At 38.7% G+C, this 19,976-nt stretch overlaps 2 protein-coding genes across 4 annotated transcripts in view; both read right to left on the reverse strand.

The window, feature by feature from the left end:
* The window catches only part of LOC127002445 (UDP-glucuronosyltransferase 2A3-like), a 271,862-nt gene that overhangs the window by 14,104 nt on the left and 237,782 nt on the right, over positions 1–19,976 (reverse strand). The window contains exons 1-6 of one of the 3 annotated variants that reach the window (XM_050868430.1): positions 18,778–18,944; positions 17,092–17,173; positions 15,992–16,721; positions 15,574–15,682; positions 15,162–15,278; positions 14,486–14,588 (exon numbers count right to left, since the gene is read on the reverse strand). In XM_050868430.1, coding sequence (XP_050724387.1) covers positions 14,486–14,588; positions 15,162–15,278; positions 15,574–15,682; positions 15,992–16,721; positions 17,092–17,172 — 1,140 coding nt within the window. In that variant the 5' untranslated portion in view covers position 17,173; positions 18,778–18,944. Of the gene's footprint in view, positions 1–14,485; positions 14,589–15,161; positions 15,279–15,573; positions 15,683–15,991; positions 16,722–16,999; positions 17,174–18,777; positions 18,945–19,976 lie in introns of those variants that run through there. The other 2 variants (XM_050868421.1, XM_050868433.1) reach the window with 2 other exon arrangements.
* Positions 2,465–7,198, reverse strand: LOC127002457 (ferritin-like). Its single transcript, XM_050868437.1, has 4 exons — positions 6,966–7,198; positions 5,704–5,805; positions 4,612–4,734; positions 2,465–3,077 (listed from the first exon to the last, which is right to left on the reverse strand). The coding sequence occupies exons 1-4, from the start codon at positions 7,065–7,067 to the stop codon at positions 2,892–2,894; spliced, it is 513 nt and encodes a 170-aa protein (XP_050724394.1). The 5' UTR covers positions 7,068–7,198; the 3' UTR covers positions 2,465–2,891.

Consider the following 19,976-nt stretch of genomic DNA (forward strand, 5'->3'; position numbering starts at 1 on the left):
CAACAAATTCATGAAACTGGCGGTTGTAACGACCGGGATTTCCATGAAGGGAAAGGAGACACAAAGTGGGCCCCGTGCTTTTTTTCTTCTTCCAATACTGGTATTTCCTTCCACTCATTCCTTTCTCACAATTAAACTTCTCTTCTTTGAAGGTAAACCAGCTTTTGCCATACAACAGCCCATAACAAGTTTGCAGCATTGCTAAATAAAGTGAAAGAGCGCAGGTGCCCTAACCACCCAACCCTGTCATTAGTTATGGATGATGGAGCCCTCTACACCACAAGCGAGGGGCCTTGTTAAGGGTGCAGTGAGGGCTTTTTCTTGATGTATATATTCTTTCGACAAATATATACTCCTGCAGGTGGAAGACAAGTAAGAGAGATATAATCAAAGTAAAAGCAACCTCGAGTGACTCCTAATATAGAAAACTAGGATTCACAAGCAATATTAATGAAACGTGTCATGTTTGACCCACTGCTGTTGCAAGACTGCCGAGAATACAAACTCGAGCAGCTACCAACAAAGCCTTGATAGTATACAATGTAATCTATGCTATAGAAAGCAGGCCCCTTTAGCCATATTTGCATATAGATAAACTAACTGCTTAATGAACTAGCTTACTACTAAAATTTATCTTCAATAAGTTCTGTTAACAAGACAACTTTCATCTAGACACCCAACGTGCAGTGCTTACTCATGAAACCTCATGCACCCCATTCAAAGTTTTTTTTTTTTTTTTTCAGTAGCCCCTGCATGCCAACATTGTATACATTAATCACTGAAAAATTCCTTATACTGCCGGTTTAAAAACTCTTGTCTACAAAAATGGCGAAAGCAGTTGCATCCACCAAGTACACCTGCTTACCAATGTAGACGAATCTAAATTTCCCACCATCGAACATTAATATCATCATCATCTCATCGACGCCTGCTCCTAGGAGCTCCCACCAGGGGATGGCCACGGCAGAAGAGTTTCCATCTCTCTCTATTCATACACTCCATCCTTGCCTGCTCAAAGTTTCTCTCCCTGACGTACTCCTGTACCCTATCTCTCCATTTCACTGGAAGTCGTCCTCTAACATTCCCTCCCTCTATCTCACTCACATACACCCTCCTGGTCATCTTACTCTCCTTCATTCGCTCCATGTGACCAAACCACTTTAAAGTCTGTCGCTTCACTTCCTCCACCACTCCACACTTCTTCCCTTCACCCATGTGACACATTCCAAAACGCTCACACACTTTCATTACTCATTTCATCCATTCTACTTACACCACATGCACTCCTCAAATAACTCATTTCCACTGCCTGCACTCCAGACCTCTGACTTTCATTCCAGGCCCATGTTTCGCTTGCATATGTGAGGGTTGTAACTATTACTGTATTTCTCAAATCCCTCTTTCCCTCCATGCTCACACTTCTGCCATTCATAATACGTCCCAAAGACCCTACCACCTTTCTTCCTTGCAATGCCCTTTCTCTTGTATCTCTTTCTGTACCACCATGCTTACACATAACGAACATTAGTATTTGATTTAAACCAATAAATTTCAATTTTTCAACAAATACTTTGTATGCAATCATGAAGCCATCATTAATTACGACATAAAAATATACAGCTTCATGTGGGGCCGAATTAATCAAAACTGTAAAATGTTTAACTCCATTTCATTTGTTATCGTCAACTGAGGTGACTTTGGACTGTTTTGAAGGCTTTTTGTTCTGAAACATTCGTTTTTAGGTCAAGCATTTATGCTGAGTGTGCTTTTACTCTGTATTGTTAAAGGCTATCATTTCATGTTACACTTTTTCGTAACTTTCCTGTCCTTTATCTGACCATCGCATAGGCGGCCATTTTTCCATTGTTTTCCCCCCTCTCCCTTTTTCATGTTTTCATGTTTCTGTTAAGAGGCATTCAGAACTGAGGCAGAGTAATGCATACTTACAAGCTTACGAAGCTTTCCTCTTTCTATGTGTTTTCAAATTGTGCCTGAAGTCACCCCTCAATATCTAGATATATTTAAGTCACCCCTCAATATCTAGATATATTTAGGTGTCCGAAGTCACCCCATTTTTAGGCATATTTTGACATGCCTCCAAGTGATACAGGTGTGTAGGATATGTTAAGCACTCCTGCATCATTCTAAATGTTCTAGTTAGGCATGTTCCTCATTATTTTCAGTAGTTCTGATGTGTAATACAGATCGTTCCTGCCAGTTTTCCAAAGGGGTATACTTTTTACCAAATCTCAGAAACACATATTTTGCTTGCATTCATAACGGAAACGTGTCTCAAGAAAACCACATTCTCATTTGAAGACTATAAGGCAAACGACAAATTCCGACATCAAAAACACCTTGATTGTTGCAACTAGCTACGAGTTATCAACACGTCAACTGTTTTTTCCACTTTTTGTCCGAAGTCACCACAGTTGATGGTATAGTGAGAAAATAAAATATAAGAGGTTGGTAATCTTTTAATGAGTGCCCTGTAAACATCGGATTGATGTCACCAAGAGAAGGCAAAGGAAAGCAAAATCAACACAGAATAAGCATATGGTAACTATGTATGCTTCAGCTGATTGGTATCAATATCTGTTACTGTTGAACATCCATTATATATGTATAAATGCATTGACCTTAGATGAACATTGGCTGTTGAGATATCTACTGAGCTGTGAACAGACAAAACTAAAAGCCTCAGGTGATTTTTCCTTTTTCAAAATAAAATAGCCTCTTAAAAAGTTTGGATCACAAAACAAATTCTTACATGCTGGCAGCAATAATGAAATAAAACAAAATCATGTCCACATATCATCAGTTACTACTATGATTGAAAAACTTGGGTGTTAGAAGCACCTAGTTCAGCCAATGTTGTGCCCCATGATGCATTACTCAAACTCCTTGTCAAACAGGAATTCTCCCAGGCCAGATATTCCGGCACGCTTCAGGCGGGTGATCATGTCCCCGAGTTTCTTCATGGACTCGACCTGTTCCTCCAGGAATTCACCCTCCAGCATATTGGTCAGGTGGGGGTCGTTGTTCTTGCTAGCAACGCCATGAAGGTCCAACAGGCTCTGAGGATGTAAATGAACCAATTATTAATGAGGATACTCAAATTTTACAAATCAGTTAATGCCCACATACGTGTCACACTTCATCATGACACAAATAAATGACCAGCAAAAATAAATGCTTCCAAGAGATGAGGCAAAGTAGTAAATTACCTATCTCCCTTTTACAAGAATAGATACTGTGCTTGTTTTCTCTATGAATTTACACCAGAAGTCATCATCATCATCTTTTCGTTTAACGTCCGTTTTCACTCTTCCTGAGCGGTTGGACGCTTTATGGCTCTCCTCCATTCTACTCTCTGCCTGATGCTCATCCAATCCAATCAATGACAAGTCTTCCTGTATACACCTTCTCCATGTTCTCCTAGATCTACCTACTAGTCTCCTTCCTTGTACCTCTAATCTCGCCAAAACTCCCAGCACTGTATCCTCCCCTGCTCTCTTTACATGTCCAAACCATCAGACTTTGATTCCCTTGTTCATCAAATTTTCTTATTCATGTATGACAAAAACATTTTCTTACTCATATACGAGTTAAACAAATCAACCCATCTAGCTGGCAATCCTCTCCAAAACACAAGTCTTATTCACACCTGCTTCTGTTAATGCCGTTATTCAACCAATTACACCATCAACACCACACCACACTGTTCACTTTACTTCTTTGTTGCTCTCCTTATCCTACCTCATCAGGCCACATGTTTTTCTCAATAAACTCCTCTCTATTAATAATATTCTTTTGGTGCCTTATTTTGAGATTATTTCAAACACGTAAGTCGGGTCTATAATAATTTTTGGTTCCTTTAATTTATACTGCCAACTGAGCTGTAGATAATATATATATATATATATATATATATATATATATATATATATATATATATATATATATATATATATATATATATATATATATATATATATATATATATATATATATATATATATGGTCGGGTAGTCGGCGACAAAGCCAGCGACCCCACTGGTTTTGTCTTGGACCAGTGAGGAGGGTGTGTTGGACCCCCAGGTGGATTAAAAACAAGACCATTCTAAGGGCAGATGAACTCAAGACCATCCAGTCCCAGCTATGGATGAAATAGTGGGTGATAAACCTCATAGCCCCCTGCTGCATTGTAGGGTTTGCCTTTTTCGTTCAGGCAAAGGCTACGGACACCATTTAAAATAGGTGGTTGGGTAAGCAAGGGCATGCACCTGGAAAATCTTGTGCCAAAAACTGAAAATGGTTCGATTTCATTGGATGGAGGAGAGCCATAAAGTGTCCAACCATTCAGGAAGAGTGACAACAGATGTTAAACAAAATGATGACGATATATAAATATGTATAAATATATATCTATATATATATATATATGTATATATATATATATATATATATATATATATATATATATATATATATATATATATATATATATATATATATATCATGTGAAAAAATTTCAACATGAGGTTTGAAAAAAAAAAAAATAAATAAATAAATAAAAAAGTTTTATGTACAAAGGGTTTTCAGACACACCTGGTTGACTTGCTTTTCAAGGTCCAGGGCAGCCTGAAGGGCATCGTTGCAATTGCCCCACTCCTGCTGGGGTGGAGCAGCGATGGCCTGCAGCACGATCCTTCCACCGCGCTGATTCTGGTACTGTGGGTACATGGAAGTGTTAGCATATTTAACACAAGGCTCTGTTCATCTAAAAATTACAATAAGCCAGAAATAAATACCTCATTTAGAATGACAAAATAAAATAGGTTGTAAAAGACACATCTGATACCATAAATCTAAATAATGCAAGTTGTAAGTAAACAAAAAAAATCTTTGTCAGCACTGAATTAACGCTACTGATGCTACTGAACAGGAAAAGTGGTGATGGAGAGGAAATTAATACAGAGAGATGTTACAATATGTCATTGTTTGCATGTTGTGTCCAGGCAGGTAAATAGTAGAAAAAAAAAAGTCTGTGCCATGATGGGCTTAGGCTGACTACCAGGCCCCTGAAGGGTGCTACAGGCGGACGTAAAAAAAAACTGTAATTTGATTCCCTTTTACTTAAATCACTTGTTTCTGCCATCAAAAGTTGGGACCTTGTGAAATCCATAAATGCCATGTAATAATGGTTGCAGGCTTGCTCAGGAAGTCAGCTCTACTTAGTGGGAACTTTGAAAACTAGCAGGTTTAGTGTAGAATACTTTCTGCTTTTTCACTATTTCTTTCTACCACATTCAGTGCACCACTGGACCTTGACTGTGAAAGCTATGAAATGCACTACGCCTCCTTTGTTCCTTTCTGCAAGTCTTTGTTCCTTACTGACGGGAAAATTGCAACCTCATGCTATTCTTAAGAGGCGAGTTGTCAAGTCAAACCACACAAGACTACTGAACTGAACACAAGCATTGTCACCAAAATTACAATATTTTCCGAGCCTCTTTGTAATATGTTTTCTATCACAAAGCCCTGATTTTTTTTCCAAACATGCCGACTTTGATAAAGGGTCAATTTAATACGCTCCATTGTTTGTTTGCATCCTTTTCACAACAGAAGTTTGGATAATATCAACTCTAATGTGGAGTACCAAACATATGAACACATCATATGAGTAGTAAAAACAAATACCTTCATCAACTTCTGAGCATGTTCCCTCTCCTCATCACTTGATTCATGGAAGAATTTCTTCATCCCAGGCAGAGCAATATCATCTCTATCAAAGAAGTAACTCTGCAAAAAAGAGAAGAAAGAATTAAAATATGTACTTCTTTATATAGTAGATATAAAGCAATCAATAGATATAGGAATGTAATATATATGGATAAGCGCTGGCAATATGCTGCTCCAAAAAAGCTTTATAATAAGAAAATTAAACCCAATAGTTTCACCGCACTCACATATAACTAATTATTCCATAATAACCCCAGCACCCTTTAGCTCTGAGGTCCCAAATCTCCATCTTTCCTGTGCTTATGTACTGCTCAAGTAGTGCTTTGCTTGTCATGCTAGTATGAACATTTGAAAAAGTAAAATAGCTAATTTATATGGCAGGGCTGGGTTATTTACAGTCCAACTACGAGTGACATGACCCAACAATAAATCATAAAGCAATTAACCTTACACAGTTCAGGACAATTATGCCATATTATTTCTGACGGAGATCTAGTTTGGACGCAATACATTTAAGCCCTAGAAACCCTGAGGTCATGAGGGACACTTAATTAACTGCTCAAATTTCACGGAGGAATAATTACTAAAGGAAATGCTTATAAATGAATAGTAAAATATAACATCAGAATAAAAGGTGTCAGTAACTTGGATGTTTAAATAATTTTCTTACCATTAGGGAAATGACCCACTTCCCCCATGACATTTAATAATACTGAAGCCATTGACATAATAGAACAAAATCAAGGATGGCCAGATAAAGTGCACATGATTTTGTATGAAACCTGACTTAGATAAAAACTCCTCAAATTCTCAAAGCTGCAAATAATTACCCACATATCATGACCGGCACCGGCTCAGAGTATCGATTGAGGAATGCAGGGATATTAATTATTCAATGTATAACTACGTATGCACATGAGTTGGAACCTAGCCAAAGCAAGCACAAAGAGAAAGCAGACAAAGGCGGCCGCTTGCCATTTAACATTCCTGCCGTCGCTCCAGGTAAGCTCGTCCAAGGCTAGCCCGCCCGCTCTCACCTGCGTCGTCACTCATGTCTTCCCCTCTCCATATTTCCCTAACTTTTACCAACACACACACACTCCCTCCAGTACAATAATGGCATATCCCTGAGCCCCCCTGAGGTCCCTAGCACTGGTGACGGCAACTCTAGCCCCCCAAGCCATAACTGTAGGAAATATACGCAATCCTTAGCTGCTTACCATGGACATGTAGACATAACTGGCATACAGCTCCATGTTGATCTGCTTGTTGATGGAGGCCTCACAGTCCTCATGGTAGTTCTGGCGGATAAGGCTGGACATCTTGGCGTTGGATGGTAGACGGCTGGGCAAGGCGTGGGGATGGAGGCGAGATGGTGGTGTTGGAAGGTTGGTTAAGCAGGGCTGCGGAGCTCGTTCACACACTGGTGACCCGGAGTCTCTTGCGCACCGAGACTGCGCGCCGGGGTTTTATACTCTCCGCTGTTCCGTTCGCCACCCTGTTTTTCATGCTGATAGGGTTTCGTCACTTTACAGGAGAGCACGTGATCGAAAAATAATCCACAGGCGTTTTATCAGCTTGGTATATTCACCTCATTAAAGGGTTTAAGGTTAGAATGCACACCCACCGCCGCACAGTTACATGACACGTCGATAATTACTATGGGACCACCAGACGGCCACTTGGTCGATACGAGTGCAAGGCAAAAGTTTTCTCATGAAAATGTTGCGTCTTAATTTAATATGCATTCCTAGATCCTAATACCCGGTATTCATCCATTATATAGCACTTATCAGCACTTATTGGTACAGCCCATTATTTATACATTTTTTTATGTATCAATTAAGAGCCGTAAAATTGCTTTTGCGTATAATAGGCGCATGCAAAATATCAGGGTAAATATCAGGGTAGCTTTATTTATGATGCTTATCAACACATTTTATGAGTAAAAGCGATAAATACTTATAAAGCATCTACGTATGTGCTGCGCAGTATTTTGCAGCACACATGTGATACACACACACACCTTGAGTCTCAGCTATGCCTAAAGACTAGAAAGGAAAAAAAAAATGTCTTTCAAAACCATGTGGATGTCCCTCGTGGGTGAACCTATATTATTTCAGCGCACATAATATACCTGGGCCCTGCTGGGGTACGAAGGGCGTCGTTTATGGCCTCCCTCATTTGCAATACATAAATTTACCGTATTTACTTAAAACCTACTGTTGAGTTCTTGATAAAGATATTACATGTGACCTGAATCTGGCATATCTAATCTGGCATCAAGTGTCCCTCGGGAAAGGGGCCGACACTGATAATCTCTAAAATCAAAAACGTCACGTCGCTCACAATATCATGGATGTAATTTGTACAAGTCTCTCTCTTTACCATGCTATACTACTACTACTACTACTACTACTACTATTTCTACTACTACTACTACTACTACTACTACTACTACTTCTACTACTACTACTACTACTACTACTGTAATAATGATAATAATGATAATAATAATAACAATGATAATGATGATGATAATAATAATAATAATAATAATAATAATAATAATAATAATAATAATAATAATAATAATAATAATAATAATAAAAATGTAAATGGGGATGGCCTCCTCAGCGACTGTTTATACTTGTGACATTATTGGAGAGGTCTACAGAAAACATAGATAACATTTGGAATCCCACAGAACGAAGAGATGAAGATTGCCCTGGGGCCTCTTGTATCACCACTTGCCAGGCTCGCGCGGTAATCCCGGGGTTTGTGTATACTCATCTCTGGATAACAGACTCTGAAAGCTGCCGCCGAACTTTAAGCTGATAACGAATTAAGGGAAGGTGATCTGACAGATTTGTACTAAATAATAATCAGTCTCCGCAATCTATAACCAAAAATAAGAACGTAGCATGTAACTGATGGCAAATGGAGCCTTTACATGGAAGTTAAAACAATAACACCTTTTTTTTTTAATACTGTTTTTGAGGATACTAGTCATCTGCCCCAGAATCCGAGATGCCAGAAGAAAAAGCAGACATGATTTTACCATTATTTTCTCCAGGCGTAACTATAAAAGCCACCAAATATATGAAAGTGAGAACAACAATATGAAGAATAAAAATAAAATAAAATAAATAAATAAATAAAAAAAAATTAGGGCTAAAACTAGTACAATGAATAACAAAACAGGTCTGAGCCAGTTTGATATTGATTCCGTGGGATGATGTTTACGTGACCCTGTACCATAAAATAGCTTAGTAAGGCTCATGACGCAGTAGCATATACTAACACAAGTCTGTGCCTGTTTACCGCCTCCCGCCCCTGCGCGCACTTTGTTCTTTGATCACCCCAGACACTTGACGAGTCACCGTGACCATCAAGCACTAGGAAAGCAGAGTGATGCCTTAATTTGTAACATTAGGGCTTGATCACACTCCTTCCTTACTTCCTTCTACATATGATTACGTTGACAATTATATCTGGCGTTTTTTTATGTATTTGAAGTTGAATTGAAATATTTATTGTTGTAAAATACACAACAAAGGGGAATGGCTCGAAGTTTTCTGAAAGACTGCAGAGCTAATAAAAATCCAATCAAACAAAGCCTTTGTTACATTGAGGGTACAAAAAGTGTGATCGATGATAAGAGCAAAGATAGGAAGGCAAGCAAGAATCACACTCCGAACCTCTTGCCTCTTCATCTATCAGCGGGGTCAGATAACTCAAAAGTAATGCGTAGTACTATATTCTTCCGGCCTTAATCTGATGGGAATGACAGACCGTAATAACGGATCTTTAAGCTTTAACAAGAAATAGAGAATTTCATAACGCATGACTGACGAATATTACACTATCCATATGAGTCACCTTTCCTGTGACGGCAGTGTGGCATCAAGGCAACTCCTCTATCGGGGACAGCCATTACCCCCCTTCCCTGCCCCTCTCCTCTCCCCCTCACATCGGCCTCGCTCACCCCTCTAGCCTCTCGTCAGCACTCAGTACTCTCCCACTCAAGCAGCGGAAAAGCACAGATCTTATCAACCACTCTCCAGATGCATATGTTAATAATAGTTGGTATACTGCGTTTTGAACTGTATTATCGGCAAATGGCATTGTCCTGTTACTTAAGGTAGGCCAGCGACAACTATTATATAAAAATAATAATAATAATTCTACTATAATACTTGCAGTGTAGATATTAAAGTAACATACTGAACATGGAAGGATAAGTGAGACTACTATTACTACTTCTCCTACTACTACTGCTATCATATCATTCTTTGCTACTACTACTATAACAACAATATGCAGCGTGGATAACCAAGTATTATTTCGAAAAGAGATATGGATGAGACTCGATCTCTGGTGTTGTGTGTAAAGCTGTAAATATTTTGTGGTCCCATTTTAAAAGACAAGGTCAAGTATTCTCCCGCTTTCACGGCAGCTTTGCAAATATTCACTTGTATGATGATTATTTTTCATTTTAGTCATGAGGAGTGGCTCCATGAGGAAATCACGGGTAAGACCACATATCACAATGACATCATCCAAAGAGCAAGATATATCACCAAGGATTCAAGTGTATTCTCTAGACTCCTTAAACATCACCCTGCATGTCTCCCTTTGTGGCAGCCCGCGGCCACATGGGCACGCCTGGAGTCGCCCCGCAGCTTCGACCCACAGTACCAGGAAAAGTCAGTAAGGTTGCTGCTGAAGATTAAGCTATACCTTTACCTTCTTCTTATATGTCTTTGGTGACACGGGACAAGGACACAGCAATAAAGACCAAGGCGGAATACTTTCATGAACAATTGAAAAGCATGGTTATAGCCGCTGTACTATTTATAGGTAGTGTCAGCCGCCGCTACAAGCCTACAATACCAGGAAATGTTTGTCAGTATAAGAAGAAAAAAATGCTGCTGAAGATTACCTTGTTCGTATGTGTATGGTGACACGGAACAAGGAAACACCAATAGTAAAACGCGTAATACTTTCATGAACGGTTGAAAAGCCTGGCCTAGCAACTGAAGAATGTATCAAGACTCCTCTCCATCCGAAATTGACCCCTCTTTACTTTTGTCTAATTATGGGAGCGGTGAGTAGCGGGATTTTTTTTCTGCACTCTTTATTTGCCCTTGAGCCGTCTCCTTTGTCGTAAAAAGTAAAATAATATAAATAAATAATCTACTGTCTTTGTGTCGGGCAGGGAAGCAGAAAATGGGTCAGCTTGGTATGACGCATAAAACCCATGGGGTCTAAAGGTCGGGCGTGTCCTCGCCTATAATCTAGTGGCCTTGATGTTTCCTGCAGCAGGCACAGGGGCCCTTTGTCTGGTGAAGGGGTCGCGGTGTTCCCCTTGAGGAAAACACGTGTCTCCTTGGAAGGCATGACGTGTTATTTTTAGCATAACGGGTCACGGGTCACGAGTCACGGGGTGCGGGCATTACACCGATCTACTTTTCAAGATCTACTGTACCTCTTTCTCTAAATCGATCTATCTAGCTGTAAAGTGACGAATGAGCTCTTATCTATAATCACTGCGTAGTTACTTTAGTGAGCAGCCTGACAATCTTACACTCCATAATAAAACTTTCTACGTCCCAATTCCCGAGAATATTACCTGCCAGCCATCACAACAACAGGCCACTTCCTTAGGTGACATTTAACAACCTTCATCAGCAAATGTTCCCCGCGAGACCACAAACACGACGCCATTACGACGATGCTGACTCCTCGATGCTGACGCTGCGGCACGGCAGCACTGCGCGATGACTGCGTTCCTTTGGTAACCACGATATATATATATATATATATATATATATATATATATATATATATATATATATATATATATATATATATATATATATATATATATATATATATATATATATATATATATATATATATATATATATATATTAATGTTAGCCAAATACATATTTAATTCAATAAAATTGATAATTTGACAATGGCAAGCTAAATAATATTAGTTACCCAGAAAATTAAAAGTCGATATTAAAATTAATAAAAAAAACACCAATGAAGATAAGTCAAATTAAATTAAAAGCTGCAGATTGAAAGAAAGTATAAAGCTGAAGGTAATAGGAAAATAAAATGACATGTGTGAGTTGTCACTGGCAGCCTTCTCACAAAAGCTGATCATGTGTATCAAACCACAGACGATGCGATCAATAAGTTATGTGAAAGTGGCTCTAAAATTTTCCAAGATATTATTAAAGCCTAATAATATAATTCATTAGGCTAGTGGCAGAAGTTGCAGCTGTAATAGCATAATCATACTTTATGTACTGGAAAGGTATGGAGGTCTGGCACAAAATTGGGTTTTAAGCTTAAGATCTGAACACAAAAAAAATGTAATCTACCAACCTGCAAAAAAAAAAAAAAAAAAAAAAAAAAAAAAAACATAACTGCGCTTTACAACCATGTCAAGTAATGGCCTCGAGACGTAGATAAGGATTATAAAAGTAAAAGATAAAATAAAGGTAAGCGTTGCATTATAATTGGTGCTCATCTCCGTCTTTTTGGTCCTTCTGCCTGTGGTGGATAAAAACTCATAACTGGTGACACAGGGCAGGGCTGGCATCTGGGTATCCACAGTCTACTTTCCTCAGGTTCCTGCAGATATCTAAATTACATACTGACCACCCTAAATGAGAAATAAAAAAGTGACCTGTGAGCAGAAAGCCTTCATTTTCTCGAGGCCTCCCACATTTAGCTGGTGGGTCCTCCTTTAAGGTAGTCCTGGAGTAGTGACAGCCATATATAAAAACTTAGCCTGACATCATTTTACAATCAGTCAATGAGTAGGGAAGGTATAGTGCCATGGTCCAATAGCCAGCACATGATAGGACCATAGCTTACTCTCATAGTGAATTAGATGGGTTATTCAAGTGTGGCTTGGCTGTAATTAAGCCATAGTACTGGACTACGTAAACATGTGTCAAAAACTCCAGCCATAAATTGTTGTTTTCATCTATATAGACTCAAGCTCCACAGACATCTTTTCAGTGCACCAGTGACATCAGTGATCCAGAATGGAATTTGGTTTCTAGTGAGTGGATATAAAATGCCTTCATGTTCAAGTTAACCTTGTACTGATGTTTCTTTAATACAAGAGCACACTAATTATCACATAGGTATCACCACCAAGGACATTTACTTATAGCATAACAACTTAATTGTTAGAGAAAAATCACAGCAATATATATGTTCCTCACTCAAGATGATGTCTTAAAAAAATAGTTATATTTTTGTCAGCTTTACTTTAATTTTTTTTAAATGGTGGTGGTGATGATAATGACACTGGGAATGGTGATGACAAAAACCCTCCTTAATAAGTACTCACAACCTTTTTGGGAGGCATCCAACAATCCAACAATGACTCACATAACAAAATATTACACAAATATTAAATTCAAAGCACTAGACATAAAAACCCAGCTGGAATTGTCAGAGTTGGAGCATCTAAATATACTTTAGAAGGTGAAGTTTCTAAAAGCAGAATAAAACAACCAGTGCAATGGTCCCATTTCTCTTCCCAACTTTGCTGTGTCACCCTTATTTGCATTCTGTACAGCCATAGTTTTGTTTGGCTCTAGATACACATGTTTTACACCAATACTTTATTTTAGTTAAATCAAATTAAGTAAATATTCCCAAGCCTAGTTCTTCCTTGTCCAAACAATTAGTACACAAGATGGACAATGACAAAAAAGTGCTTGAAAAATGCCAGAGTAACAAAGACACTATCTCAAATCCCCTGAGATTGAGTATTACCCCCAACAGCACCAACACACAGCTGAGCAATGCTCAGGAAGGTTGAAAGACTGCAAGACTTCTGCAAATGTGAAAACCATAATCTTCACTTTGATAAGGGACATCGCTCTACTTGTCACGGCTATATATTAGAGATGCAAAAATTTGACTTTTCTCCACTTTCATTTTATATTATTCATTGGACCTAAGAAGAAAATATGCTCTTGTTATGATACTTTGATATATTTGTCTTTATGCTAGTCCTTTGGCAGGTGTCGCACACTACTACTTTGTGGTTGTGCTTCTCAAGCAAACAATTACGACACAGCAAGTGTTCACAATCCAGCTTATATAGTGCTTCAGTTTCACCACATGAACATGATGCAGAGTTTGTAAAGGGAAATTCATAGTTTTGTGACGGTTTATCCCCACAGATCAGGTGATTTGGTTTATCATTCACGTGGTGTGCTGGTAACCTCTTTGTCCTCGCTGTCCTGCCTTGAGTCGCAGATAAGATCCCTCCTATCATCTGGACTATGCCATGGTGGCTTTTAGATGAAGAGCCAGGTGCAGGCAAACACTGACTTGGCCTTGTTATCAAATCTCTATTATTTTTTAATGTTTGAACTCTTTGTAAATGAGACTGAGCCTTGCTTACATGAAGCACATTTGATGAGGAAATTTTTCCAGTTAAACACTGCTGTTCTTCATCCTCTTTTTGTTTCTCATTACACTTTGGTGTTGGCAAATACTTTGGCTTACCTTTCAAAGCAGCCTCAATTTCCTTACTCAAGTCATCAAAAGAGTCACTTCCTGTGTCCTCTTCTGAATCTCTACTCTTTACTGATGTTAGGTTACCTGTTTCATCTCTAATAGCTTTTCTTTTATTATCACGATCACTCAGATCACCTGCTTCTAAATAATCACTCACTCTTTTGTTACTCACACTAGTGCTTGTGCCAGGTGTGGCCTCACTGGTGCTGAGGGACGAGCCAACTGTGCGGCCACACTTCTCCACCTCTGGATGTTCTCCATTGGCAAGCAAAAACCTGAATAATGCAACTTTAAGATACTTATTGTAAGAAGTATACATAAAATGGCAGTTCAATTGCAATGCATATCAATTCCATTACAGGAGCAGCACAGCATTATTCATTTAACGTTACACATGCATAGCCTGAAGGTAAAGATTACTGTGATGATGATAATAATAATAATAATAATAATAATATAACAATAATGATAGTAATAATAACAATAACAATAATAATAGTAATAATAATAATAATAAAAAACACTATTCCAGTATGCCTACCTTCATCTATGTAAAAGGATATGAAGTACTCAGAATAGCGAGGGCAAACTCACCATCAAAAGAAAACAGGATTTTAGGTACCACCATAAACACACTCCCTTCTGCTACGTCAAGCAATGGTGAGTTTGTCTCTTTCCTAGTGAGAAGAGATGGCAAAGAAGGGAAGTTTATTTGGCTTCCCGGGCCCTGGTGTGGAGTAATATCTTTAGAAATGGAGTTTTCTCAATATGTACTTACTTTTGGCGAGTTCACCCTTTCTATTCTCGACACCTCATTTTGGGTAACAGTAAATGGACTCTTTACCCACCTGTCAATGCGAGCCTTGAGGGGGACGTTGGGCACCGGCTGCTTGTCTCCCCTGAAGGGCACTCCGGTGAAGGGGTCTGAGGCAGGCCGCCCCCAAGTTCCCTCACTGGCAATGAATCTGGAAAGGAGCATAAATTCACAATTATGTCATAGTGATAACACTATCACAAAATTGAGGGGGATAGATAAATATGCATAGGTATTTGCAGGTGCTTCTGTAAATGATGCAAGCAGGAAAAAAATGCATGGGAGAGATAATGAGGTATTGTTTTCCAGGTATTGGATATTTTGTGTCGAGATATGCACAGGAGGCTATTATCATTTCTATTTTCTAAGTCAGCCTCCATGAAATATTGACCATGAATTTATACAAGTGTAAAACTGGTGTTTACAGTTATATACACGTTATTTACCTCTCCAGCGTGTGTGCGTCTATGGAGTTGCCAGAGGGAAGCAGCAACGGTACTGTCATCACGTCACATGTCAGGGGGTCCAGGAAGTCTTCAGGAACCTCCAGTAGGTCTGGAAGGGCCAGTCAAGATAATATTTGTAAGTAAAGCCAGACTTTGTGTACTACATGCATAATACTACCAGCTCTGTGAAATAATGTGCTATACACATGCGATCATCCTTTTCTCCTTAAAAATAAATAAACATATATAAAATGGCCAAAGAAACTATTCCATTTCATCCTGCAAACAGGAAATTATTTTCAGGTAAAATCAGAGCTGAAGCTAAATTCACAGTACAGGGTGACCATTCATCAGTAAGTTATCCCCCATGCTTATCTGAAGGCTTCTTTTACACCAGGCTTCTGAACCATTAGCTTACCATTGTTTCTTAGTGCTTCTAATCCAGGCTTTTGGATCTTCTTCTCTTCTGGGTATGAGTTGTACAGACGAGGCACCACGGGTTCAGACTGGGCAAGTGGTTTGAAGGCAGACCACTCTCTTAGGAGTTCTCTTCTTCTTAATTTCTTTGTGGATATACCTGGCTGCCCCCAGACCTCAAGGGAGCGCAAGACAGGTGGACCTCTTTCTGCTGTGCTCTGTATCCTTATAATTACACTTTTGACACATTTCAATGCTTTTCTGTTTGAGTGTCTTAAGGAGCCTCTAAATACTCTTGGATCCTTTACATTGCCATTAGCATTTGGCATGGGAAGTCTCAACCAGTGTCTGTAATGATGATTTGTGAGCACCAACTCATCCTCTGCCTTTGTATAAAATTGTCCAACACAAAAATATATATCACTGTCTCCATCCGGGCTTGTTGTTAAAGGTTTGGGGGGGTCATGTGAAGGGGCACAGGATGGGGAGGAATGGCCACTGTGGCTGGTGGAGGGAATGCCTGGCTTTGAAGCTTTACGAGGATGAGCTTGCTGGTGCTGGCATGAGATATCCTCAGGTTCTGTGAAGATTAAGAAACCTGTGCTGCACTTCTGTTCCAGTCTTGCCACTAACTTTATGTAGCTTATGTCAATGGGGACTGGGAATACCACAGTTATATCTAGAGGAGGACGGATGAAGTACGTTCCCATGAAGCCCTTTCTGCCACTCACCTGAAAGAAAGATGCCAGTGACACTAACTTGTTTAGACTTAGCAATAGCTCTTCCCATGCACAATTTATTCAAAGTTAACTGATAATAAATATCATATTTCTCTTGATTTTGCTTTATGTGATCTGAATATCTATCTGTTCAGAAAGTAGGAATATTCATACAAGACTATGGTGTAATTGTCACACAGCTTATCCACAAAGTATAACCTAACTTATAGGCACCATAAAAATAACACATATCCTAGTCGTACTGACAAGTTTGCTTCAGGACTTCTTACCAAGAGTGGCATCTTTAACTTTATATCCATTCATACAGAGCTCCATCCACCTTGGGGGTTATAGTTTAAGTATGATCACAGTAATTTCCTACCAGGTTATCAACTTCATAGCCATCAGCACTGGGCTTGTTGCTTGATACTTGTGGACTCAGGCATGGTGCGATGAAGTTCATTCTGCAATACATTAAAGAGTATTTAACATCTAAGTAGAGCAATATTCATCTAGGTCTAAATAAATCTGAAAAGACGAGAGGTTATAATATACAAAAAGATTTATTAAGTGAAAGGGTGTCAGGGAGAAACTACTAGTGATATGGATCAATGGAGTGGATGAGTATTAGAAGCAAAAAGCTGGGAAGTGAGGGAATGAGTCTGCTGAGAAGGGCGTCAGGTGATAAGGCAGATAGATCCCAGAAAGATCATATAACCTGTGACAAAAAGAAAGACCTTACAGCATGAGCTAAACAAGAATGGCCAAGCTATAAAATACTTGCCCACAACACAAACAGACTAGAGACGGCCAATATGACTAGGGTTGCAAAGGGTGGGAAAGTTTCCGGAAAAATAGAAACTTTCCAAGGGAGGTTTCTGGGAAATTTCAGGGCCCGGGAGTTATAGGAATTTTAGGGAGTTTTAAAATTTTTCACACGTGTGCTTGTATTTATAAACAAACCAATTTTGGTAAATACTATAACTATTAATTAAAAAGTTTTAAGCAACAAAAATTGTATTTCCAATAGATTAGGTTGGAACTTTCAAACACATGATATCCAGACACCTATAGCATAAATTAACAAAGAAAACCTTCACTGTGTTATATAGAAAGTCTCATTTAGTAAGGAAGAATAGATGATTTTTCTGCGTCTAGACATATGGTAACTTTTTGTGGTTTTGTAAGGTTGGGTTAAGTTTAGGGCATCTTCAAATACATAATAGGTGACAGCTTATGGGACAAAATGACAAAGAATGACCTCACTCAGTCAGTTTGGAAGCATGTATGATTTTTCTGTGTCAAGACGTTTGGTAACTTTTTATGATTTTGTTAGGTTAGGTTAAGTGGTCAATTTACGGTTTCACCCAACCAACGATTTTCTGACGTGGTTCATGTTTTTCTGGTGATAGATGTTGTGAATTGTACCACATCAGAAAATCGTTGGTTGGGTGAAACCGTAAATTGTCCGGTTAAGTTTGGGGTATCTTCAAACACATGATAGAGAGCAACTTATGGTATAAATCAACAAACAATAACCTCACTTTGTTGGACAGAAAGTCTCATTAATAAGGAAACATATATGAATTTTGTGGAACCAAGTCTGAGCAAAGGGAGGTTACATCAGGAGTGCCACAATGATCTGTTTTGGGACCAGTATTGTTCTCAGTTTTCACAAATGACATGATAAGTGATTTAAATTGTCCTGCCCTTCTCTTTGCTAATGATGCTAAGATATATAATAAAATACTCTGTGATGAAGATCTTCAAGAAATACAGAATGACCTACTACTGAAAATACAGGCATGGAGTGAAAAATGGATCTTGGAGTTTAATACAGAGAAGTGTGCTTCTGTCCACATAGGTCACAGAAACCCAAGATGTACATATAAATTGAAAGGGAAGACTCAGAAAACATAAGAAAGTGAAAAAGATCTTGGAATCTTGGTCTCATCAGATCTGAACCCTGCACAGCAAAGGTTTCTGCTTGCCGTGAACACAATAAAACATACTAGAGGTACATTTCCAATCAATAGGTCCTTCCCTTGTGTCCGACATAGAATATTACCTGAGGAAAAGATGTATAATAGATGAAAACAAACAGCACTTGTTATTGTTTTGGTCCGAGGATTCAGCCTGAGCAACGGAACACTTAAAGTTCTATTAACTTAACCATTAGCTATTTAATTAAGGAAAGTGTGAATAGGAAGAAGAAAGGACCGAGAGGAGGAGGACGTAAAAGCGATACAAAGCGTTACAGGTCATAAGATGAACAAGAACAAGAAGAGGAGGATTCAGCCTTAGCAACGGAACACTTAACTATTACTATTAACTTAACTATTAACTACTTAAGGAAAGTGTGTGAATAAGAAGAAGAGAGGACCGAGAGGAGGAGGATCTAGAAGATATACAAAGCGTTACAAGTCATAATAATAATAATAATACGAAAAAGAAGCTATAAGAATACTCTACCTATCGTATACTGCATATAAGTTAACTCTATCAGTTAATACGTTACATTAAATAGAATACTTTTTTTACATACTCTACATTCCATTCATCAAACAAAAGGAATTTATTTCACAAGTTTACCCGGCCAAATCAGAGAAAATCCGTTAGGTGAGATGGGAGACTGTAACATTTTGGGAGACACCGAACATAAGAACATAGGGAGACTGCAAGAGGCCGAATGACCTATACAAGGCAGCTCCAGATCCCCCCACCCAATACCACCTGTCGTCCTCGTCCATGTAGCTATCAAGTCTACTCTTAAAACAAGCTATCGTCCCTGCACTCACTATATGATTGCTGAGTCTATTCCATTCCCCCACCACTCTATTGTTAAACCAATGCCTGCCTATTTCCCTCCTACATCTATACTTTTCTAAATTTAAATCAATTACTGCGTATTCTATCCTGATGATAGGGAAGAATGGCTATATTGTAAGAAGGTGAACTATGGAGAAAACGTTACATAGAGTTACACAGCGCAAATGATACATATTAATAGTCCGTAGGTCATCTATAGACCATCTGGCATTCTAGAGCTGTTGTATTTCTTTTCTAAATTATTAAATCATATGTGGAATAAACACCAGAGTATATTATATCAATACTACAACACCCACCCACCCACACACAAAGCAATGCTATATATGGAAAGGCGGGTAATTAAGAGAGAGAGAGAGAGAGAGAGAGAGAGAGAGAGAGAGAGAGAGAGAGAGAGAGAGAGAGAGAGAGAGAGAGAGAGAGAGAGAGAGAGAGAGA

This window comes from Eriocheir sinensis, chromosome 2, assembly GCF_024679095.1.
Source record: "Eriocheir sinensis breed Jianghai 21 chromosome 2, ASM2467909v1, whole genome shotgun sequence".
In the NCBI taxonomy this organism is placed as follows: Eukaryota; Metazoa; Arthropoda; class Malacostraca; order Decapoda; family Varunidae; genus Eriocheir; species Eriocheir sinensis.